This window comes from Pyrus communis, chromosome 9, assembly GCF_041283825.1.
Source record: "Pyrus communis isolate YQ-2024b chromosome 9, ASM4128382v1, whole genome shotgun sequence".
Classification (NCBI taxonomy): domain Eukaryota; kingdom Viridiplantae; phylum Streptophyta; class Magnoliopsida; order Rosales; family Rosaceae; genus Pyrus; species Pyrus communis.
This window is the reverse complement of record NC_142573.1, coordinates 10,307,770-10,333,644: the sequence shown is the minus strand read 5'-3', so window position 1 is coordinate 10,333,644 and position 25,875 is coordinate 10,307,770. Positions and strand designations below refer to the sequence as shown.

Below are 25,875 nucleotides of genomic sequence, written 5' to 3'. Positions count from 1 at the left end.
CTTCCTTTTAAAGTTCTTCGATCAAACAATGGTGGCGAATATGTTAATCAGAATCTTTCTCAATTCTTCAAGGAACACGGTATCCTACATGAAACTACTTGTCCTTCGACTCCACAACAAAACGGAGTTTCAGAAAGAAAGAATCATCACATTCTCAAGACTACCTAAGCACTCTTAATCGGTGCATGTGCACCCAAGGTGTATTGGACAAATGCAGTGACCTATGCCGTTTATCTTATGAATCGCATGTCATCTCTAGTTCTCTCTTTTTGAACTCCCTTGGCCATGCTTGTAGACCATGTTACGCTCCCTTCCACTCTTCACCTGGAACCACGAGTTTTTGGATGTGTAGCATACGTCCATCTCCATAAGAACCAACAAAGCAAACTTGATCTGTGTGCAATTCAGTGTGTTTTTCTTGGCTTTAGTCCACAACAAAAAAGCTATTGGTGTTATCATCCGTCTACTCGGCATATTTATGTCACTATGGATGTGACCTTCTCCGAAGATGAATTATTTTTTCCCCCCAGCCATACTCCTCAGGGGGAGACGAGGACAAGTGAGAACTATGGCTGGTTTGATATGCCAGCCGTAGCAGCACGTGAAGAAAGCCCAAATGGGTTGGTTGATGAGTAAACAAAAGAAAGCCCAAAAGGTCAAGTGGTCGAGGCCGAGCATCAAGAAGAAGGCCAACTGGGCGAGAGGCAAAAATGCCTAGATGGGCTGATTACCGAGAAAAGCCCAAGTGGGCCGGCTATTGTTGCCGAGTTGGACAGCCCAAGTAGGCTAGACCTTGACGTGTTGAATAGCCCAAGTGGGCCAGAAATTGAATTGCAGAGTGTACACAACAACCCCTTTCCTCTTACTCCTCAAGTACCTGTCCAAGATCAACCGGAAATCCCTAAGGTAAGTACTAGCTCAGAAAGAACTAAACCTGTTTATGTATTGCCTTCTGGAGAAAATAAAGGAAGGCCATCAAACATGTACTCTCCAAAGGGAAAGGTGCAATATTCAATTGGACACTATGTCTCTACTCATAGGCTCTCACCGAGTTATTGTGCATTAGTTCAACTGATGGAGGATATAAAATTACCCACAAGAGTTGAAGACGCCTTGAAGGATTCGACGTGGATAGAGGCAACGCAGGTGGAAATGGAGGCTTTACAAAAGAATAATACATGGATAGTGGTGCCGCTCCCTAAAGGAAAAAAATCGGTAGGGTGTAAATGGGTATTTACCATTAAACACTAGGCAGATGGGACTATTCATAGATACAAGGCAAGATTGGTGGCAAATGGATACACACAGACTTTTAATGTTGATTATCAGGAAACCTTTGCATCGGTCGTAAAGATGAATACCATTATTTTCAAATTTTTAATAGTAACTTTGGCGGTTATATCCAATACAAATTTTTTCAAATTTTTTATACTAATTCTGGCAGTTATAACCGACACAAATACTTTTACTGTCAGATTGTATTATATTATTTTCAAATATTTTATAAATATTTATGTTTTGTTAATCACATTCAAAGGCAACAGCAGGAGCACACCCCTTCGAACTCAAGACCAAGATGTCTCGTACACAAGCACTTCATCATCAGGCTGGGATGATGGTCAATTAAATATTCGTTAAACTGGTTAACATTTAATATAACATAAATATTTATTTATGTTTTTATTTTTTTGTCGAATACATATTTATTTATGTTAAATTAATATATTTTTTTCGCTATAATTGGTACGAAGATGTACAAAACTTGAATATTAATGAATAATCACGATTAGATAAGCAAAATTTTGATAATCTTTGGCTTTTATTTTAATTTGTTTTTACTATAGTTATATTTTTTTTTCAAGGGCGTGTTTAAATGGTCGGAAATAATTGTTTATTCCTGAGGGCAACAAGTGGTCATTGACAGTAATTTCCCTATTTGTTTAGGGTGGTTAGTTGTTGTCAGATGTGATTTGTATTTGTAAGGAACAAGAAGCCGTTAAAAAAAGTAATAATAATAAAAATTAAAAAAAAAAAAAACTTAAAACTACGTAATTTTAATTGATTAAGTAGCCACTAGCATAAATATTTTAAATTGAAGATCGACTTTGTTTCTTATAGGGTCGAGGAGTGTAGCCGTAAAAAATCATCAAAATCAGAGCTAAATTTACCCTTAAATTGTGATTTTTTTTTTGTTTATAACAGTTGAAATTTTAGGTCCCGTAGCCTAATCTCTAAATGGTTTTTTTTTTTGTGATTTTTTACGCATGCTATCTTGGAGTATATACAAACATGTTTGATGGTTAGATCATTGAAACTAGTTTCGTAGAATGCATATCCCATCAAATTGATAGATTTAACAAACACTTAGAGTTAATGTTATACTTCCAATAAGTATAAAATAAGATTATGTGGTATCCACAAGTGTAAATATTTTAAATTGAAGATCGAATTCATTTATTGCATTCTTATAGGGTCGAGGAGTGTAGCTGTAAAAATTATCAACATCGGAGCAAAAATAACTGTTAACTCTTGATTTTCGTTTATAACCCGTTGAAATTTTTTCTTCTGTTACCTCATCTCTTAATGTTTGTTTTTTGCGATTTTTGACATTTGCGATCTCAGTTTATATACAAACAACTTTGACGATTGGATCGTTGAAATTAGTTTCGTAGAATGCGAATCTCGTCAAAACGGTAGATTAAACAAACCTTAGAATTTATGTTATACTTCCACTAAGTATAGAAGATTCTTTGGTATCCACTAGTCAAAATATTTTAAATTGAAGATCAAATTTGTTCATTGTATTCTTACTGTGTTGAGGAGTGTAACTGTAAAAAATATCAAAATCAGAGTTAAAATAACTTTTTAATCGTGAATTTTTTTCGTTTATAACTATCAAAATTCAAAATTTTTTGTGCATTGTGCCCAAACTTTGAAGCGTGAAAAGTAATTTGTGCCTAAATTTTGAAGTGGGAAGCCTCCAGCCCCTTACTCCCCTTAACTTAATCGACTGTGCTAAAAAAAAAAAATTGCCTTTAACTTATTTGGCTCATTTATATCTCTAATCTCTAATATTAGAAAGTTAGAAGTCAAGTTTAGTGTCTCAAGACTTCAACAAAAATAATTGAACTAAAAAGCCCCTCAAACAAAAAATTCAAAAACTGGCCGAAAATAATGAAAACAAATTCGCATGGATAATTTGGTCATAAAAAAGGGATGGATACGTGATGAACCTCCAACTGCACTATACTACTACTTAGCGAAAGAACGGTTTTTCCTCCTGATTAAAAAACACAAAATCATTCTTTTCTCCACTACTTCGCCAAACCAACTGCACTACATCACCATTTCGAATGAAATCTTATGTTTCTTGCATCAGTTTTCCCCAACGATTTGTATTGAAATGCTCTTTCTCTCTCTCTCTCTCTCTCTCTCTCTCTCTCTCTCTCTCTCTCTCTTTATGCATGTTTTAATTTTATATTGGATGCATTAGGTTCAATTTAATGCAAAATCTTCTGGGATTAGGGGCGCGTAGAAAACTGAGGATATTTAATCTGTTTGTTAGTGGTAATTGAGATGACATTATGGTTGGTGTTGCAGGACGAATAAATGGCTGTGCAGCATGATCTGGATGAGATTGTCCCTTTCCTGAGTCAGTCCAGTAGAAAAGGGAATGCCTGGACTACATTTTGGGAGTTTTATCACCATTCCATTTCAACCAGAAATACAACCCCGCCAAAGGTATCTAACCTGCCTTCCTTATGAGTTGAAATCCAATTCTGTTTTGTCCCTTTTGCAGCTTATGCCAGCGGAGGCTAAATCAAAGAGGGTGGATTTATTTGTCACTTATCATGAGGGATCACAAGTATAATTTGATATCCACAAATATCTAAAACATTTTTTAATAGAAGGGGCAAAATGATGTAATATACTAACTATGTATATCAGTATATGCATAGCGTTTCTCTTTTGTTTATCGGAAAGCAATATGTATTACTAATTGTAAATGTATATGATCAAATATGTTTGATGACGCTGTCATTCGTTGGTGATCAATTTTGAAAATTTGAAAATTTGATTAAACATTTTTTCTAAAATTTTGGTGATCAATTTTAGTTTTTTAACAATTTCACAACTTTGGGCGGCAAATTTTGATGTCACAAGTTTTTCACAATTTCACAAGTTTGGGCGGCAAGTTTTTCACAATTTCAGTTTTTAAGAAATTAGATAAATTACACTTTATCACCTCAAGTTTGAGATCTATTGTAACCTCATACAACTTCTTTAAAACATTTCATTTTCATACCTTAAGTACTATTTTATTTCAATATAATATATCTGTTACATTTTTCATCCATTGATCCGTTAAGAGCTGACGTAGATGTTACATTTGTGCCACATAGTTGCTTTTTAATCTCTCTCGCTCCATCCCTGCTCCATCTGATTAGACGACGAAGCCGACACCAGTTCATCTTGCTCTTCGATTCTCAAAATCCACGGCTCGACTCCAATTTTGGCCTCACCGTCGTGCACTGCGTTTCGTTGATCCCCCATACCCATACGTTGGAGTGGAACGAGCCGATGTCGTGCTCAAAGGTCGGCGATGGCCACAAACCACCGTGGACGAAGACTCCAAGCCCTCAATTCCTGTCTGTTGATACTTCCCCACTAGATTTAGGGCTAATTTGGTATTGATGTTATTTAGAAAAAAGTTGCTTCTACGTGAGAGTAAACAACTGTGAAATAAAACAGCAAAACGTTTAGTAAACTTTTTTGTAAAAGTGTTTTTGAAAAGAAAAAAAAAACAGTATGATAGTGTTTGGTAAACTTTTATGTAAAACAACTGTAACTGTTTGGTAAACTCTTATGTTATCCTTCAACTTAATAATTTTAGTATTTTTTATCATCATCATCACTACTATCGCTCTCTTTACAAAAATACGTTCAGAATAAAAGCACACAAAAACAAAGTCTCCAGAGGTTGTCAAATGATGTTTCTTTTGGGTACAGTGGACAGAAACAGCACCAACAACACAACACAACTCGAACAGAAACAAGACGAGGTCTGGCTAAACCAACCCTGTCATCGCCAACCAACTCCTGATACACAGTTGCACTAGAAAGCATTTATCATATATTCAAAGCCCAATAACATCTCTCTTCATTAGATGAAATAATACATCATGTTATTTGTTCTAACCTCAAATTAAACCCTAAAACAAAACAGTAAGGCCAAAATTGGATGTTGCAAATCAAAGGTAAATTTCAACCTAAACTTCGAACGGATCTCCTTCATATCACAAACAAATCTTGATCATATCAGAGTTAGCGCCGTGCAAAGCCACGACTGCGTCTCCAAGCTTGCAGAGTCCCTTTGCCTTTGCAAATTCAACTGCAAACTGTATGCTCTCTTCTGTGGACTCGGCATGAGAAGCTCTAACGGGAGCTGAGGGGAGAAGCGGCAGAACGCCACAGTAAACAAGGTCATGCCTTGCCGGAGCTGCATTGCTGCATGACGAGTTCCTCGGCTAGTGGCATCTTAAACCCGCACTCAATCTTCGTGACCTAGCGCCATTTCGAACATGTGGGGTTGGTGGCTATGACCATGTAAGGTGAACTTGCAATCCGAAACGGACAAAAGCTTAAAAGCCCGGATTCAAAGTGCATGGAGAATTGTAATTAACTTACAATGTAGCCTGAATAGGGAGTAGGTAGGCACGGCAATGGAAAAACGATTTGGGGAATATTAACTTAGAGGGGACGGCAAATTGGGAAGAAAGAGGAAGGAGGCTAGGGTTGTACTAGGAAAAGGGGACCTAAAACTAGCAATACCATATAGAATTGTAATTCAATGATTTGATAACACAATATTACAAATATATACTAGCAGCCTACCATCCCAGCCGCCTTCGGAGCACCTCCAACCGAGCAGCCTCCAACCCAGCACGAACCAACACCTCCAGGAGACGCCAGAGATCAAGTCACTCCAAGCCCCAAAATCGGAAAATAAGAAATCTTCAACATCCACTAACAGCCACAACAAAGATCTAAACCACAAAACAAAGGAAGCCAGTGGGAAATTACATACCACAGGCAACGGAGCCGGGAACGACAAAGACAAGGAAGGTGGTGGTGTGAACACCCGAGCCAGTGGGAAATTAATAACAATAAGATTATGAAATATGTTAGCAATTGAATTACATTGTTTTGAGCTGAATTTAAGGAGCTCTCATACAGGTTTAAAAACAACAGTTCATTATCCAGAGTGTTAAGCGTTGAACAATAAACAGACATCATTCAGAGAGCCTCCAATACTTGGCAACGATATTCTCCAAGCGCCCAAATGGGAAAAATGTTTCGGTAGGCTGAATAGCTGATCATACAGTTCTTGTTGAAGACACCAGTGATCTCCTGTATGGGAAGTGTAAACGTTATTGAGGTCATATAGCCTTCGTAAGTGGTAATCATAGTTACAAACTTCCTGCATGAGATTTACTCTCTAAGATCTTGGCTTCCGGTACATATATACTCAATGAAGAAAGTGGAGGTTCTACTGTAAAACCAATTGGTAATAAGAAAAGTAGCCCAACAATTTATAAGCACATTCAAAGTCCCTTTTGTCCTCGATGTGTGATTAATACGTACTCTCAACACATCCCTCATGTGTGGCGAACTTTCAAGCTTAACACATGGACAACACAAATCGTGTGACGTGGAGCACGTGTGCCCGTAGATCTTCACACATGGACAACCTACGTTGATAGCATGAATAAAGTTGAGGTTCCACCATAAAATCAATTGGAAACAGGAGGAGTAACCCACTTACTTATAAGATGCAAGGTCCCTCATTTCCCCGATGTGGGATTTATATGCTCAACACTTAAGATTGTTCAATTTGCCTATTTGAATAACACTAATTACTTATATTACTTGCTCCAAAAGCTATACATATATTTATAAGGTTTAATTACTCTCTGCAGCCTAGAAAAGTACTAAAGGTCTTTACACCTGCATTTCTCTCTGTACAGTTTTCTTCTACATTGGCAAGATGTTTTGAAAATTGCAGTTAGCATGTCTGTAATCAAACCAAACCAAATGGATTTCTATGAAGACAGAAAAAACCATGTTAGCTTGTAATTGTAGATTGCACGGTCAAGAGGGTTTAAAGACTCTTGTGTGAAACATTATGGAAAGAGTTGCCAATTTACCTTCTGAGGGAAATCTCCATTTTTCATTTGAGAATTGATTAGTACTCTAGCTGCCCGATGCAACGGAGTTGGGTCTCTCTTAGCCTTTCAAGGAGGAGAACATAACAAGAAATACAGGTATTAAAGTGAGCAACATATGGATGTCAAACGGTTATTCGTAAAAAGGTTCCAAAAATTCTGCAAATGAATAATCCTCTAAATTCTAATTTACACCAAATTCGGTATCCATGGGAGAAGGATGAATTTGATAAATAACATGGAAAGGAGAATGAGTGATGAATTTGTTGTACCTGCCAAGCACCAATAAGGGCCAACATAGCCCATGCAGTTTGAACTATATGTGGCCTATTGTCCTTGAGATTTGTATACACCTGACACACAAACAGTCGGCATTAAGTTATGCAAGTCGAAAGTAGATCATACATTTTGCCAAATGTGTATGCAAATGAAAACCAAGAATTGAGTGAAGGATTTGTCATAATAGAGGAATAAAGTAAGCTCCGGGCCTATGAAAGACAATGAAGTATATTTCAAATTTGAGGAATCATTAACCTTGTTCTGACATGATAGATAGCTTTCTCCCCATCCACCTGAAGGAAGCTCTTTGGATAACAAAAAGTCGCATGCTTTACGGATGCTTGAGCAGTCTTCGTATGTCCTTCCCGCAGCAACCAACCCCTTTATTCCAAACCAGCCAGCATAGGTGAAGCATACTCCCCAGGAACCATACCTATACAACCAAAAACATAGAGCCATCATACACCCAGACCACGCATTGAAATGTCCCGTATATGTATGCATGTATTTTTAATTGAAAGAAAAAACAAACCAAGATCCATCTGCTGCTTGTATTGTTTCAATGAACTTTGCAGCACGAGCAATGCAGTTTTCTATTTCATCACTCCTATGCCCAGGACATAACCTTTTGAACAATGCAAGTGCTTGAATTGCTGCTGAGGTGCATTCAACATATCTGCATCCCCGTTCCAATCAAGATGACTTCAGGCATTTTCCATGATATAGAATAAAATGTACAGAATTCTAAAGGTAGTGTACAGAAATCGTACGGATAATCAATGACGATGTCACCAAAAGTTTCGGCAGGGTTGATTAGCTGAAAATAGAATACAAATAATCATATGCATATGATCTCATCATCATCCATATAGAAGGAAGAAAACGAAATAAAAAAAGCTCATAAATGATACTTACCTCTAACCACTGATACGATCTAGTTAGTTCATAAGTGGCAAAACCACCATCGTCATTCTGCGGTGCAGAACCCAAAGATTTAAGGAATTAGTTAAATAATTGTAAAACAAAAAAGCAGGAACATGTAAATATTCTGTCAACAAATTTAGACTTGAGCTGCTGATTAAGAATCATGACATGCTTGACAGAACTAAACATGCATGTGTGCATATCATACAGAAATACTTGCATGTACAGTCTTTCTTTTATATTCTCATAACTACCGTAGTTTACAGATTACATAATAAAATGGTCAATTAAGCAGGGATATATTTTTCATTTCATATATGACGAGAGACAAGGAGGGTTCTCTTGAAAATATAGATTATCATAAAGAATATGGGTTGCCACATTATGTCTGGTCAGATTCAATTCCCGTATAGCCAGTGATTACCTGTAAGGAAAGGATAACATTTACAGCATCATAAAATCGCTTCATATCCAATGATTCACCAACTGTTTCTGTTGGAAGTTTTGATAGTAATAAGGCAGCCTGCACAAAGAAAAAAATATTAAGAAAAGTAATGTCTGCATGTGAAATGTTGAGTGTTCAAGCTACCTTCAGTCCTTCAGCTGTGCAGTCAGAGACAGGCCACCCATGATCTGCTGTTGAGAATGGCCAAGCACCTTTTGAAATGTGACGATACCAATAATCCAGATCTCCAGGACAATCTTCCAAGACCTTCAAATCAAAGTATTAGTTGAGCAATGATAATTATCATATATGTTGAATGATACAGTTCGATTTTCTGCCCATGAAAACCTGGGAATCTTTGATAAACTGATGCGCTTTTCTTAAAGTAGGTCCATATTCTTCAACCAGGTTAGTTGATATAATCGCTTGAATGGCAAAGGAAGTATCCCATGCTTGACTTCCATTGTTGCCCTGCAGTAAATGGAAAACTAACATTAAATTAGAAACAATCAGGTAAGAAAGAGGGAGTGTGGAAAGAGATAGGGAGGAACTTAAAATCTGTTTGAAACAATTTAATGCTATAACTGACCTGCATTTTCATGCCATCTTCAGCAATCCACAAATAATCAGGGATTCTCGGGAGATGCAATTTGAATGCCTCTGAGTTTGGATCCTCCGCCCAACAACAAAGCATATTTAACACCTACATCGTTTAGGAAATAGACAATCAAGAATCACACAACTACTTACCGAATCAATCTGTAAGCCAAAAATACATGTCAAAAGCGCAATTCCAATGGCAAAATATGTATGAGATCTATTGGCAGATGATGATATGCATAAAATATATTCTGCATGCATACCTTGTTAACAGGCGCTATGCATATGTACCGAGTATTTTCATCTTCATAATGAATATGCTGCATTACAGTCTTCAAAGCACTCTCCCTCAATTCTTTTGCAGGCCAACGTGTGAAAACAGGTTCATAAACATAGTGAAGAGACCCCCACAAGACATCTTGTACCATTGGGCGTGGATGGTATAGATCTTCCTAGAAATTGTATAAAGCATCCCATGTAAGCATCAAAAACATATGCAAGTGAATTGTCATTAATAGATTTACCTGTACAACTAAAATTCGGTGGAAAAATGCATGCGCACATATACATAGATGCTGGGAAAACATGTTTTATTGTATTTGGAGAGTTATAGGAAAGGAGTCCAACAATTAACCATGTCTAGGACCCTAAAATCAAAATTGTACTATCACAAATAGCTATCATATATTTCACCTGTGAGTCTGTGACTAACCCTATGAAAGATGAGAATGTTCATTAAACTCACAGACATGGGATCTTTTCGCAGGGTAGGTGGAGGAAGCAGAGTATATTGAAAGCACAGATGTTTCTTACCAACCTTTGCACATAGATTGCGAGCTTTATTCCAGTCAACTTCATGATAGGGGACTGTATAAAGCTCCTTCCTCAATGACCGGATTGTGGGTGTGATAGGTCCAACAAACCTTTTCCCATACAAATACGACATAGGCAAATACACCATTCGGCAATGACACCACATTCTTCCTGTAAGTGTAAAATTTGAAATTCATAAACCGTAAAGATTAGAAGTTAGGCAGTTAACAGCATGGACAAGTCTATGGACATATTAATGCTAGTAAGACCTCTGTTATTTAATCAAAATTTTTAATGAAAGGAGGTTTGAATTTCTCTTATCCTGCCTAGAATGAACTTAAAGCATCGAAATGAAATGTCCAATAATGATGAGAGACCTGGATGAAATGGCAGAGAGTAAGGACATAGCCATAATTCAGGCGGCAGTGGATTATTCCCAGACCATTCATATGCCCCAAGTACCTATCATCATCAGAGATGCATGTCAACTAATATTTCTGAATGACTACACCGTGGGAACAATCCAACAAGATAAACATAGAGTTCATACTGAAAGCCACATTTTTCCCCAAGAAGTAATTGCAGTCACACCACCATGGTCTAATATCCATTTCCGTGCAAGTTCGATTGCGACTTGTCCATCATCCGCACCTTCGCCAAGCAACCTCAAAGTAACATAATTTAGTGCAGTACCAAACATGGTACTTGGCCCCTCGATATGCAGACCCCATCCCCCATCTTCATTCTGCAAACACAATTCATCCGTAAATTTCTTATCGTATTATCAAACAGAGAGAAAGTAACCTGAAATTCTATATGGAAAGGAAAGCGTTCTTAATAAAATACAAAATGAAAAACTATCATTTCATGAGAAACCATTCTTGCCTGATGATTATAAAGATATCTGCACATCTCACGTTGATGCTCTTTGGATAACACAGCATTTAGAGCTCCAGTAATTGAAAGTGTAATGACCTGTTGCAATTGATGAGGAATACTTAGTCACCCAACAATTACCAACTGGACCAAATAATAAAGAATTTAATCATTTCAGTAAGAAGAAAGGATGTGAAGTTCCAAAACGACATGCAGCCATCTTTTGGAATGTCAAACTTATTTCTCAGATTTAACCATGATATCTATGTTTTCCGTGTTTAGGGTACAAGCATTGATGGAAACACATAGTGATTACTAGTTTTCTCCCTTACCAAACCAGGGAGCAGAAACATGGGACCCCCACAATCCCCAGCCCAATGACCGTCATGCGCCTGGATTGTTGAATAAAAACGGAGAGCCGTTCGTAAAGTGGTTGCCACTGCCTCTTCCTTCACCCCTTCTTGATCTTTAACTTTGAGTTGCGGTAGATTAGCGGCACATGGATTCTCCTTTGCAAACTACATTTCAGAAATAAGAACAAAACACATTCATTTAAAAAAGGAAAGTAGGGTTACAAAACATGGGTAATTAAACAACCCAAATACTAACCTCAAAACTAGAGATGGGCAAAATACCCATGGGTTTGGATAGCCGCGGCTATCCGTCCATTTAAAGTTTACAGTTATGGTTATAGGTAACTCTTTAGATGAACAAACGGTTATACCCATAACCGTTTATCCATGAAATTTAAATGGGCGGTTATGGGTATTACCCACGGTTATAACGGGTATCCATCGGTTATGGTTATTACTCGCGGTTATAACGGATATCCATTTACCCATTTAATTTAATATATGTAAAATTTAAAAAAAAAATAATAATTAAAAACCCTAAATTTTCAATTTCTTCGCCAAACTTAGAGTCTCAAACGCCTCGTCCCCCGCTCATCTCTCCCTCCTTGCTGCCATCTCTCTCATCTCCGAACTGATCCCGAAAATTTCAGCTTGCGATTTGGCTTCATCTTTAAAAGTGTTCGGTAATCCCGAACCGACTGAATATTATAATATATATATATATATATATATATATATATATATATATATATAATTAGAAGGCATACATGATACTGAAGCATTATACATAACATAGGCATATATAAAATTAGAAGGCATACATGATACTGAAGCAGTAAACTATATATTATACATATACACTGAAGCAGTAAATAAAATGTTAAAAGGTATTTCGGGTTTAATACAGCTCTTCCAAGCAACTTTGCCTTGTCTCGCTTCTGTCGCCCTCTTCTGATTCCTTGCATAATACCTATCCAAATTATCTTTCAAAGACAGAGACTATAACAGTGTTTAATTGTCAGAAAACAAAAATTATGACAAATTTTTCTTTTGTAATTTTCAAGATGTTAAAAAAAAACATGTAGAGGGTGAAAAAGGGGTAAATGGGTAAAAAAATGATAAACGGGTTCAAAAACGGGTAAACGGTTATGGTTAAATGGGTACACGGTTATATAGGTATCGTTAACCATTTATAAACAGTTATAGGTATGAGTATAACCGTTTATTCAATTACCCAACCGGTAAACGGTTATGCGGGTATGAGCATAAACGGTTATGACTAAATAACCTCAGTTACCCGTCCGTCATAACCGTTGCCCATCCTTACTCAGAGCTCATATGATTTGGCCTAAACTAACTAAAATTATTTGCTCACATTGGCAGGCGATTAACAAATTAGGCACAATTTAGGAGACTAATTGCAAGGATGGATAAAACACACCGGCAGCTATAAGTTTTATACAAAAGCACTCCAACAGTTCACTTGGAGAACACGGTACCCGAAACACATATCCCTCGAAAGAAAAACGTCATTCAAACTTACAATGCCTAATACTACACAAGAAAGCCTACAATGCAGTGTGAAAAACCTGACCATCTTGTTCAACAGCATTATCAAATTCAGCAGTTCTACTGATTTTATACATAATTCGATGATCCAGAACACCACAACGATAATTTGAACAGATTACATACAAATTTCACTAAATAAATAAATACCCTTTTCCCAGCCATATGCAGTATATTCAATTTCTAGAGAATGAAATGAGAAAAAAAAAAAAAAAAAAAAAAAGCAAAACCCAGGTGAAAAAGAACCTGAATTCTCATGAGGAGGTCAGAGTTGTGCTGCCTTTCGAAACGATTGTTCCAGAAAGCCTTGCGGGCATCTTCAATTTGCTGAAGCTCTTCTGGGGTTCCAATCTCTGGGTGGAACTCCCACACTTGGCGGCCCAAGTGGTTGTTCACACTCTTCAGCCACTGACCGCCACTTTCTCCTCCTACTGTCTCTGCCCCTACCTTCAGCTTCCACATTTTTTACTTCTCTTTTAATTCTTCAGAACTAATGAGTTCTTGCAAATTTGCCAATCAATGCCAAAGAAAGTTTGAATCTTTTTTTTATGGGTTTTGTGTTAATTGGAGAAATTGATCATTGAACTTTCAGTTTGAAAGAAAGACTCTGTTTCTTCAACTTGGAATTGGGTTCTGAGTGGAAAGAAAGAAACTTGGAATTGGGCATTTGAAAGTTGCCACTTGGCACAACACTTGTGCTGAATAATCGTGCATTTATACAAAAAAACATAATTTTGCTGGCCATGTGAGCACGTCAATAGACAATAATCGTGCATTTATACAAAAAAAATATCCGTATTATTCTAATATATAGTTAAATACTATTTTAGACTTCGACATAAAAAGTGTACTCAATTAATTATACTTAAGTTGATCTGTTATTTTTTTGAGGGTAAATCTAAGGAAAACTAATGAAAAATGGCTTGAAAATTTTAAGTTTTAACGATAAAGATAAAATAAAGGGTAAAGTGAATAGTACCAAAATTGACTTTTTAGTGTAAAAATGTGGTTTTTCGTTAAAGTGAATAGTACCGGAAACTTTTCATTAAAGTTCATGTAAATCTATACCATTGGTGCTTGTGCTAGTGCCGGTAGTGTATGTGCTTATGTTAGTTATTTGACGATTACTATTTATGCTTGTTTGTACGAATTATCTCCAGATCATTAAATTTAACTGGAAAATACACTCATGTGGTAACCTTGTAACTGTTATAGTCCGTTAATGGAATTTTGTTGTCGCTTCTTGTAAAAAATGTTAAAATCGAAGGAAGTTAAGGTCCATTAAACCAACTCCTTAGAAATCTTTTGACAAATTTCTTGTATGAGATATTTTTTCACATCATCACGAGAATTCGCCTCCCCTAAAAGAATAGAGTAAATTGTAACAATAATCTTTCAACTTTAACTCAATTAGAGCAATAGTCTCTTAACTAAAAATTCATTACCATTGATCTCTCAACTCATCAAAACGTGCAGCTAGAATCCCTCAACTAAAGATCCATTACCAATGGTCCATCAACTTTAATCAAACTGGAGAAATGGTTCCTCAACTTTAACCAAATTGTAGCAATGGTCATTCCAATATAATTCATTTTGACAAAATTCTGACGAAGTTAACAAAAAGGATCATAGCTACACATTTTGATGAATTGAGGGACCAATGGTAATAGATTTTTAGTTGAGGGACCATTGCTCCAATTTAATTAAAGTTGAGGGACTATTGTTACAATTTACTCAAAAGAATATTGTTGTATAAATAACATACTAGTAGTTTGACTGTTTTGTTGAATTGAATGGAAAATTGGTTCTTGTTGCATAATTTGCATTAAATTAATCAGATCTAACTTCTAACAACTACTAGTGTAAATGGATAATGATAAATGCACACAATTCTCATCCATAGTTGGATCATTATCGCTAACAAAGTCTAGCATAGCCACTAGTCACTACATAAATGCTTATTGATCTACATTGTCCTTGCCCACCATAACCAATTTATTTCAAAACTAGGGTCACCACCAATCACAACCATATATTATCGAGACATTATTGTATATAATATGTGTGACGACTTGTCCTTAATTTTTTATGTAATTTTTCCCCGAGTATGTGAATTGACTATTATGCCCTTAGAGGCAAGTGACGTGGACGTGATTATTTCTGTCTCAATTTATTTTCTCACTTTCGTAATTAATTTGTACACACTGTTATGAGTGTACGTGAATTTTTATCAATGTAGAAACACTATTACGGATAGATTTTGATTTCTTTTTACTATAGAAAACCTGAAACCATATCCCTTGTATTCTTTAAATCCACCCATGCCCTCTCTCCTTTTTCTTCACTCATCAATCAACTCCCTCAAATCTCTCATCAATCTATCCTTTCCCTTTACACGGCACCCAATCAGAAAAACAAGAAAATATCTCACTCTTTCTCTTTTCCTTTTCTCTCTCTCCAGAAGCTCTTTTCCTCTGCAACTGCCATGAACAATCCCAAAGCTCATAGATTGAGCTTAAAAACCTCAACATTACGTTCATCTCATCTTCACGAACTCAACCATACCAACCAACCTTAGTTTGACATAGTTTTGGACGTCGAACTCGGAATGTCCAAACTCAGTGAGTTTGAGTTCATCAATTTTCAGGCCAAGTTAAGGAATTTTGAAGTTCGAGGAAGCTTTCCCACAACTTCCTGAGACCTCTAGGACAATTTTGAAGGAGCTTGGATGTCGAAACAATTGAGTTTTGAGGAGTTCACTTTTGGCCGGAACTTTCGAGGTGATTTTCGACCACCTATGTCCACTTTTTGGACTCCAAAGAGGTATAACACGATTCTACTCTTTATAAGATTCAAATCCATATAAAGTAGGTCGAAAATGGTTGAGAAATGAAGAAGTTATGCAAGTTTGAAAATTTTCCAGCAAACCGGCGAGATTTGGGTTGCAGACGGCAGTGCTGGGGGTGGAGGACGGGAACGGACGACAGAGCTCGCCAGAGAAGACAGGGAATATTACATCAAAATTGATGGAATATTCTAACGGCGTTAGGTAACGTCGTTAATCTCTGTTAAGCTTTTAACGGAATATTCCTAACGGCGTCAGTCATATTAACGGCACGTGCCTGCGCGTGGGGGCTCATCTAGCCGTGACTTGGCTGGTGCGTGTGGGGTCCAAAAATTTATTTGAAAATTTGTGTAGGTCCGTGACGTCGAATAAATCGATTTAATGTATTTAAACCCTAGGTTTGAGCAAACTATAGGGGTTTTATTTAAGTTTCTGTATATGTGCTTTAATTAATTCTATTAGAGTTATTTCACATATAGGGGAAATGTATCCTGAGGACTTACGGGGTCAAGCTAGGCTCGGGGGCTACGACTCGGCAACGTACTTGTGAGTGGGCAGTTTATTTTATACCTACACATATTTTTAGTTTTCCTAAATGCGTAGTTACTTCAATTTTACGCTTATAATGCCAAGTATTCATTATTGTGATATAAATTGTGATAAATGCTGTTATATGGTTGGGATATTACTGTCATGACATTCATACATATTTGTACATGCTCATCTGCTTCACCTCGATGTTACCAAGGCTAGGGCCAGTCCTTCACGTGTATGTTCACATCTGCACCATTCGCTCGCCTTGGATCCAAGTTAGGAGCCAGTCCTGTTGTACATATTGCATTAGGCAATTTTGACTCGTATGTGACCGCGCCTCGACGCCAGTCTTCACATGATCGTAGTACTAGAGCGTATTGATTACAACCAGTCTTGTTTTACAGGTTGCATTATGAAACTCTGACTTGTGTGCTAGCGTAAATTGATGAGCCTTGATTATATTTGTTTATCACATGATTATATTACCATGGCATTTGATATATCATGACTTGGCATAGTTTTGGTTATAAATGCTGTTGTATTATTGTTTACATACTTACGTAGTATGCTTTAAGGAAACTATACTTGTTTTACGACGAGGGGTTAGTATGTTCAAAAATAAAGGTTTTGGTACGACCGTTGTTTTGCTGACCCACTTAACTTTGTTTTTTGCCCCTCCAGGACCTAGATAACTGATTTCTTCGTGGCACTCGAGGAACCTTTGGTAGTTCTAACATATCTTCGGTTTAGACGTACGAACCTATCACCGTTGTGTAATAAGTGTACTTTAGCTGCTTTGACTACTCTTTGGTAGTCGTACTGTCTTTTAAACTCTGAATAATTGTAGTGGGTTATTCCCACGATTGTGCACTCTTTCACTAATTAGTATAATTAGTTCAAATTAGTTTTAAATTTATTCACTTTTTCACATCACTAACCCTTATGGTTACGTTACCTCACAATGATGGCCATCATGCTTCGACCTTCCTAGGTCGGGGTGTGTCAATATGAAAAATGTTAGAAAGATTAAATTTTTGTACGGTATTAGCGTACCATCTGATATAATAAGGGATATTTACGTGTTGTGCCAAGTAATACGTTTTTCTTATTAGATGTTGGTTAGATATATGCATCATTTACATTAACGTCATCAAATTTTTTTATCAAAGTTTTGTAATGTATGTTTCAATTTATTATGAGCTATTACATGTAATTATTTTTAATTTATTATGGGAGTATTATTTGTCGTGATCTTATCCATTGGAGTTAGTTTTGTAAAATTTGGCATAGATATTTGTCGTAAAATTATTATGAGAGTATTATTTGTCGTGTTCTTTTTCACTGGAGTTAGTTTTGTAAAATTTGGCATATATATTTGTCGGAAAACGAATTTTGTTGATGATTACTTTCCTCGTTTCTGTTTATATTACAATTTGGAATTCATCCTTTTTGAGAAAAAATTTCTTTATTGTCCACTATTAATCGCTTGGCCTCGTAACATTCTTATATAGTTTTTGTTTTCTTTTGCATTGTATGCCCTGTTATCAACCAAAAGAAAGAGTTAAGTAGGATTAGTGGGGCCAACATATAAAACAATGGCAACAATTACGAAGAAAAATAGTCATGGCTCAGAGGGCACACTGGTAAGTTGACACAGCCAGCCAAACTTTTTCTGACCAAGTATTTGGCCGACTATTGTTTGGCCTTTGTAGGAAATAGCATGTCTAAGCAAGTATTCGTCTGTCTTCTCACATAATTCTAATATTCTATAAATGACACAATGAGGTTGAACTTCATAAATGATGAGTTTACAATTAATTTATTTTTCACTTTTTTAATATACATATATCGTTATATATAAAAAAAAACAAAAGCTGTGAATAACAACTATACAATATTAAAAAAAAAAAAAAAGACCCTGTTAAGTTTTTTTTTTTTTTTTTTTTCTAGGTAACATAAGACCATCTCCAACCCTTGGGATAAACCTTAAAAATTTAAGCCAAAAAATTTTAAGCCATAAGTCAGAAACTGTTTTTCGCCTCTAGCTCTTGTGGCTTAAAATTTTAGCCTGTGATGATTAAATAATGATTTTAGCCTAATTTTTTGTTTTCAGTAACATTTTTTAAAATAAAATTTATGTAGATTATTTGTAACGACCCGTTCCCAATTTTTACGGTTTATATAATTTTAATAAGTGAATTTACAAAAATGCCCTTCGAGGCAAAGATGTTGACTGTTGTTGATTGCCTTGTCATTTCATGTCAGACTCGTTTTCTTGGCATATCCTCATAGTACTCGTCGCAACGAACGCATGGGCACAAACATAATGTAATTTGGAGTTATAACGAAAGAGATATTAACGTTCAAAACTAGGGATATTTTTGTAATTTTGACCTTGCTAGAAGATTCCAGATTTTCTGGAACCATCAGATGGAGCCATGTGTGTGGCTGGGATCAAGGATGAAGAGAAGGGAGAGAGATGTACGGTTGGGATAAAAAGAAAAGGAGATAAAGGAAGAAGGACGAAGAGAAATCGACCAATAAGGAGAGGGGAGAGGAGAGGAGTGGACGAATAGGAAAGGGAACAAAGAAGGGGCAGGGAGAGAAGAGAGAGACACGGGATCACGGGTCCCTACCCAGTTTGTGTGACCTGACCTGACGGGGCTTGCAAACCCGACGCCATTCATGGCATTTCAAGGTGAATTAAGGCAAATCACCACCTGGAAACGACTCTCTAGCCTTCCCCCTTCCATTTCCACCCAAAATTAGGGGGAATTTGGTGCTAGTTTTGGGGAAAAATCGACGGTGGAGCTTATGGGTGTACGGCGGCGATTCGCAAATAGTAAAGCTAACTCAACCCATTCCACCACCAATAGGCTTCCCTCAACCTCAGAAACAAAGCCCAAACATTGGAGGAGGCGTCGGAGCAGGTATGGAGGTCGAATTGTGGACACCCAAATTCTAGGGTTCCGACGGATTTTAGAGAAATTGAGACTTTTCCCGGCCAAATTGGCCTTAGTCACAGGTATGAAAGTTGGTCAACTCACTGAGATCTTTATTTCTATGAAGTTTGAGAATTTTTAGAAATAGTTGAGTTTTCCGGCGAGTCGAGGCGGCCGATCGCCACTAGCGGTGGCGCGTGGCTAGTGGGCCGCCGATGCTATTTTATGCTAAATTGATATCTTGATCTCAAAATTGATATCCATATGATGTGATTTGCTTATTGTGAATCTAGTTTGATTAAGGTGCGTTACTTGATAATTATATACATCGACGATCCGACCATTGGATTGTCACCAAACTTTAATACATTATAGTGCGTAATATTTGAGGACAATAGAAACTTACGGATTGGGAATCCGACGTACGGATCTTCCCGAATTGGATTTGTAAGTTCATAAAATAAAACATTAACCGGCACTTGAATTTGCAATTGGCGGAGATCCAACCATGGATTGTAGTGAAAATTTAGTATGATGTTTTAGAAGCATAATGTGGATCTTTGTAAGTTATTGATCGGAAATCTGAGATGCGGGTCTTCCTGATCAAGTTATGTAGGGTTATAGACCCTACAATCGATCTTTGACTGATAGTTGACTTTTGGTCAATGGGTTTCAAATCATTCTAGAACGTCCTTAGGGATGTGTTTTATGTAAGTTACCTATTTTATTGATAAGAATTCTGAGACGTGAATGAATATTTGTTCTAGGTGGCGATCGTTCGTGACGCCTCGATATTCGTACTAGGGAGTTGTAGCATAGACTCCAGGTAAGTGGGCTTTTGGTTTTCTGTACACACACACACACACACATGTTTCCCAGAAACTATGTAAATGGAATTTCGTTTAAAATGCCATGTCATATTTGCTTTACGCTTTAGCATATGCATTAGTATAGCTTTGCATAATATTGCATGATGCAGCGGAGGCCCAGGTAAGTTCAGGTGAGTACATATTGATGGTATGGTTGCATGGTAGTTGGTTATGAGTTGATACATGTAGAGCTCATTGTCCTACACCCCTGTGTTAGTGCTCTGCCCGTGGCCAGGGCCTAGCCTTCATGTGATCGTAGCACTTAAGCTTACTTAATTACACCTAGCCTGTCGTACAGACCACATTAGGTGGATCTGACTCGTGTACAAGTTTAGAGCCGTACAGGACACATTAGGTGACTCCGAAAAAGTAATATTCATAGTAACACACAATCGATGTGAAGGAGGGTGGTAGCAATGGTACCTTTTCTGATGGAGTCTGTACCCTATGAAAATACAATAGAGAGCACATGGGTCAAGTTCCATTCATTGATTTTTATGAAGATGAACAAATGCAACACATCTAAAAACTCGAGGTGGAAGTACCAACACAAACGGTAGATGCACGAATGTAGCAAGGACATGTAAGGGTGTAAGAAAATCCAAGACTTTGGATGGCAGGCGATTGATAAGATAAGTGGCAATCTGAAGAACAACATCCCAAGAGGAATGGGGAACATGCGCCCCAATCAAAAGTGAGCGAGCCGTTTCTAAGATATGGCGATTTTTATGCTCAGCCACCCCATTCTGTTGAGGAGCTTAATGATAGGTAGTTTCATGAAGAATTTCGTGATTAGTTTAATAATGTAAAAAATCATTATTAACATATTCACCGCCATTATCAGAACGCAAAATTCGGATTTTAGTAGAAAACTGTGTCTGAACCATGGTGTGGAAGGTCTTAAAAGTCGAAAAAACATCACTTTTATGCTTAAGAAGATATGACCATGTCATCTGTGTGCAATCATCTATGAAAGTTACAAACCACCTAATACCAGATAAAGTAGTAATCAAAGATGGTCTCCAAACATCTGAATGAACAAAACCAAAAGGAATAACACTTTTATTATAATTCAACAGATAAGAAACACATTGACTCTTGACCATTATGCAAGTGTCACATTTAAAGTCTGAAACCAAACATCCAACAAATAAATCTGGAAACATATGCTGCACATAACTGAAAGATGGATGACCCAAACGGTGATGCCATAACCATATCTGACACTGCTTGTGATCAACAGCTCCTTAGGTAAGATTGACCCATCTTGTACTGACATCATCCACAAAATAGAGATCCCCCCTCTTAGTACTGACCAATTATCTCTTTCATGAGAATATCCTGAATAAGACAAAACTTTGGATACATTAGCACACAACAGTTCAATTGTTCAGTGGTTTGGCCAAGAGACATCAATTTATGCTTTAATGAGGGTACAAGTAATGTATGAGGCAAAGAAAGAGTGGGCGTGAGGCGCACAGTGCCAGCGCCAGTTACCGATGAGGTGGCACCATTAGCATTACTAATATTACGTTAAAGTGGAACGGTATCACGTGCCAAATCAGTGGGATCATAAGTCATATGGTATGTGGCACCAAAGTCAATGATTCATTCGTACTGAGTATCATCACTATTCATATTAAAAGCATAACCACAGTTACCTGAGGACTCTGGAGACATGTTGGAAGAACTCAAAATAGGAGAAGGATCATCCTAAGATATCAAAGATAGTTAGGATATGGAGGTGGCAAGATTGGCTTGCTCGTCTCGTTCTTGTTGGTTTTGAAGCTTTAATGGTTCCTACCAGTCAGGATAGCTGTGCAATTGAAAACAATTATCACGGCCATGCTTTTTACTACTGCAGTAAGTACAACCACCAACTGGTACGGGTGGTTTGGGACGAGGAGAGCGGTGACCCATGGTGGGCCGTGAGGCCGTCTTAGCAGCAAAGAGCGAGCCCTGTGCTGGGCTTGGGGCAGTAGCATGGGGTTGCAGTCCTGGGCTCGGTGCAAGTGGCTTTTCGGGGGCACAGGGACGAGGTGAAGCTGTGGCTCGTGCTATAGGCCGAGCCACCATTGTTGTCCCACTTGGCAGCTGTCCTCCGGTATTCATAACAACATGTCGCATTCCTTCCCGGCGAACATAGGCAAAAGTTTGTTTGACGGAAGGAAGGGGCTTAATTCGTAGGATATCACTACGAATTTTATCAAACATCTCGTCCAATCTTGCAAGCAAAGTGTACACACGATCCGTTTGAACTATTTTATTATAAATTTCAATATCGATACCGCACTTCAACGGATTGGGTCGACGATAATCATGTAAAGTTATGAATGACAATGAATTATGTATTGGATTACTTATGTTGTAAGCCACTTGTTTATCGAGTTGTTAACGACATAAGTAATCTAATAGTCCTAGTCAAATAAGGATTATGGAGTCTTAACCTTTGCAATTGACCTCAAAGAAATCTAATAGGTTTCGCCACAAAGATATAGAATCAAGGTAGAACTCAATCATTTAAGTGATAGGGTTTCATTTTCACAACTAATAATAGGTCGGCTGTGTTTAAACCCTAATGAGATAAATACTATGGTTAAGTCCCTGCTTCCATACTCTTAATCTCTCAGATATGCTCAACCCTATTCATATAGCAGATAGATATTATTGAAGTATTGGACGGAGAAGACAACCCAGAGTTCATCAATGGCTTCATCTTCATAACCATGTCTTCCGAATTCTACAGATAAGTTCAATATAATTAGTTCATAACTTCGTATCAACTTTATATTTATTTGATTTATTTGTGATCCTAATGTCTTATTGTTGTGTTTTCAGAATATGTCTTACAAATCAATCTCTTGCCACAAAGATTGAAGATCACTATAGTATGTCTCCACCGGTCGTTTGTCTTGCCTCATGCGAGAGGCCTTGCAGGTAAGATCATAGACTTGAGATATATCGGAGCCGTCATAATATGTGCGAGCAACTGCGTCCCATACTTCCTTTGTCGTCGGTAGTCGAAGAAAATACCCAATCAAATTGGGTTCCATAGAATTGATGAGCCAACCCTTCACAATGGCATTCTCCGTACGCCATTTGGTGAAGGACGGATCGTTGGTTGGTGGCTGGGGATTACTCCCAAATAAGTAGCCCAACTTGTCTTTTCCAGCAACGAACATCTCAACAATTTGAGACCAAACTCCATAATTGTCACCATTGAGTTTGAAGCCAATCGAAGCAGTAGAAGAATCATGGTGGACAATCTGTGTAACAACTTGTGGTAAAGGTGATATAGGATTCATGATAGGGTCAATTAGGGTAGGAGTGTTTAGGGTTGTAGTGTTTAGTATAGGAGTAGAGTCGGTTAGGATGGGGTTGTTTCCACTGTGGAGTGGTGGTAGGTTCTCCGTGGGATGGCCGAGTTTGCTGGAGGGAACGTGCAGAGCAAAAATCCTAGGATCTCTACTCTGATACCATGCTAGTTAGGGCTTATCTTGGGGTTTAATTTTCTGATATTATTCTTTTCACTAAGGAGGAAAATATATAATGTTCAAGATTAATTTACAAGGAAAGAAACATCAAATAACACCTTTCTAATTACATCCTGATTATAAGAACCCAAATAGATAACTAATTAATTACAAAAAGTCAACTCTTCAACAATTTCATCACAAGGGCTGCCGACTACATTGAAGACATACAATACCCTGATGGCTCATGGTATGGAAATTGGAGAATCTGCTTCGCATATGGTACCTTGTTCGCAATCAAAGGGCTGGAGGCTGCTGGCAGGACATACAACTGTGAGGCAGTGCACAAAGGTGTCGAATTTTTGCTCAAAACGCGAAGGGCAGATGGTGGTTGGGGAGAGCACTACACCGTACCAATCAAATTTAATAGTAACGAAACCAAAACGATAATATTTCACTTGTTCCATCTCTTCAGAAATATACAGCTCAAGACGGTACAAGTTTGGTCCAAACTGCGGTCGGATTAATGGGTCTGATTTAAGGCCGACAGGTCAGTACATGACTTAAAACATTTCAGAGGCTTTCTGTTTTAGTTCACAATTCCCTCCAAAAGTAAATTTCTGAATGATTTTTTTTTTCTTTGTTATAGGCTTAGAGATCCAATTTATATTCACCGTGCTGCTCTGGTGTCAATGAATGGTCAATTGGATGACGGTGATTTCCCACAACAGGAACTGATGGGAGTTTTTATTAGGAATACTATGTTGCACTATGCAGCATACAGAAATATCTTCCCATTTGTGGGCTCTCGGTTTATTGATTGCCTACCAAAAAGATCGCTTGAGCGTTGGAACACAAGCAAAAGGAAATTTATGGGACTTGCCAAAACAGCCAAGACCAATAAAACCTGTTCTAGTTGGTACACATTTTTTTTCCTTTTTTCTTTTGAATCTGTAGAGTTGACGAACTTGTAACCGCTAAAGAACGAATAATCTATGCAAATCTATATTTATATGTTAGTTATACACACATGTATCATGCATTTCCAAAAGTCACATGTCATACAAATTAAATGACTATGAGTTTTCCTTGCAAATCTACTACATGTTAGTACTTTCTGCTCTCCAACTTGATTCCCTCCCATTGAAACGCCGTCGGAAATAGGCAGTGGTTAAATATATAACCAAATTCTAGTTCATATTAACAAACGAGAAAGATAAGTTTGTAAATAGACCACTTGGGAAAGAAAAGTATAGAAAGCATAACTGTGGAAGTGGCTGGCACATACCTAAATGTGTAAACACTCATGTACTAACCTGTCCATTTGAAGTGAGAAATTTCTAATTATCCCATCAATGGTTAAAGATAAATTGAAGACAGGTGTCTCTGGATTATTGGTTACTATGTACTCAATGCCACATCAACCAAAGTTGTTAGAATGTTTGTTAGTTGGTTAATTAGTTACTTATGGTTAAGTACGCTTGTATTGTTTAGTATACAATGTACTTCAACTTACAAATCTAATTAGTTGTCATTTTCCTCAATTATACAGAACTTTCATTTCTCTCCCTAAAGTTTCTCTCTAGTTCTTCATTTTCTTTCATCCTTTTATTGTTCTTTGATTCCTTCTCAATGTAGTTAACAAGAATGTTGTGTCTATGAATACATTGGAGAACAGGGCCTTGCTTGTACAAGAGGTGTAGCTCTCTCCCCAACCAATATCATCCGTCTGCATGTTAAGTAAAAATTCAACACTTTTGCGTACCGCCTCACAATTGTAATAAGTCCTGCCAGCTTCCTCTAACCCTTTAATTGCAAACCAAGTTTCATGCATGAAGCAGATCCCCCAGTTTCCATACCTGTGAATTAATACGATTGACATTTTAGCTTTATTCCTCTAAATAGAAAAATGTTTCATTTAGGCACATGTACCATGATCCATCGAGGTTTTATATGCCTTTGATCGATGTATGCTGCTGCAGTCGTGAGGAAATTCTCAGTCTGTTTCTTCCTGTGGCCGGGGTATAACTTCCTAAACAAAGCGAATGCCTGGATTGCAGATGAGGTGCATTCGACGTACTTGCATGGATCTTAATTCTTATATTAGTCTTCAAGGAATATAGTCTA

The 25,875-nt window shown here is 37.4% G+C and overlaps 1 protein-coding gene and 2 long non-coding RNA genes across 4 annotated transcripts; 2 read left to right on the top strand and 1 right to left on the bottom strand.

Moving 5' to 3' along the window:
* Positions 1-6,151: 6,151 nt before the first annotated feature.
* Positions 6,152-13,773, bottom strand: LOC137709053 (cycloartenol synthase-like). The gene is made up of 18 exons (XM_088699768.1): positions 13,332-13,773; positions 11,496-11,681; positions 11,173-11,262; positions 10,838-11,032; positions 10,665-10,749; positions 10,292-10,458; positions 9,738-9,926; positions 9,464-9,577; positions 9,223-9,345; positions 9,019-9,141; positions 8,854-8,952; positions 8,421-8,477; positions 8,276-8,322; positions 8,038-8,181; positions 7,761-7,938; positions 7,499-7,579; positions 7,209-7,292; positions 6,152-6,411 (listed from the first exon to the last, which is right to left on the bottom strand). Exons 1-18 carry the CDS (start codon positions 13,545-13,547, stop codon positions 6,298-6,300), a joined length of 2,292 nt encoding a protein of 763 aa, XP_088555894.1. The 5' UTR covers positions 13,548-13,773; the 3' UTR covers positions 6,152-6,297.
* Positions 13,774-15,442: 1,669 nt separating this feature from the next.
* LOC148694222 (uncharacterized) lies at positions 15,443-18,336 on the top strand. 2 transcript variants are annotated; one of them, XR_015966378.1, is made up of 3 exons: positions 15,443-15,908; positions 16,009-16,284; positions 16,410-18,336. It is a non-coding gene; the product is annotated as an uncharacterized LOC148694222 (long non-coding RNA). The 2 variants fall into 2 exon arrangements; XR_015966377.1 differs by having other exon boundaries at positions 16,009-18,336.
* A 3,039-nt stretch (positions 18,337-21,375) lies between these two features.
* On the top strand, positions 21,376-24,762 carry LOC148694221 (uncharacterized). Its single transcript, XR_015966906.1, has 3 exons — positions 21,376-23,212; positions 23,954-24,298; positions 24,398-24,762. It is a non-coding gene; the product is annotated as an uncharacterized LOC148694221 (long non-coding RNA).
* Positions 24,763-25,875: the final 1,113 nt, after the last annotated feature.

Coding starts and splice junctions, on each gene's coding strand:
- LOC137709053 (XM_088699768.1), bottom strand. CDS start 13,547: ATGTGGAAGCTGAAGGTAGGGGCAGAGACAGTAGGAGGAGAAAGTGGC. Junction 9,578..9,737: donor GCATAGCGCCTGTTAACAAG/GTATGCATGCAG, acceptor TAAACGATGTAG/GTGTTAAATATGCTTTGTTG. Junction 9,142..9,222: donor AGTTTATCAAAGATTCCCAG/GTTTTCATGGGC, acceptor TTTGATTTGAAG/GTCTTGGAAGATTGTCCTGG.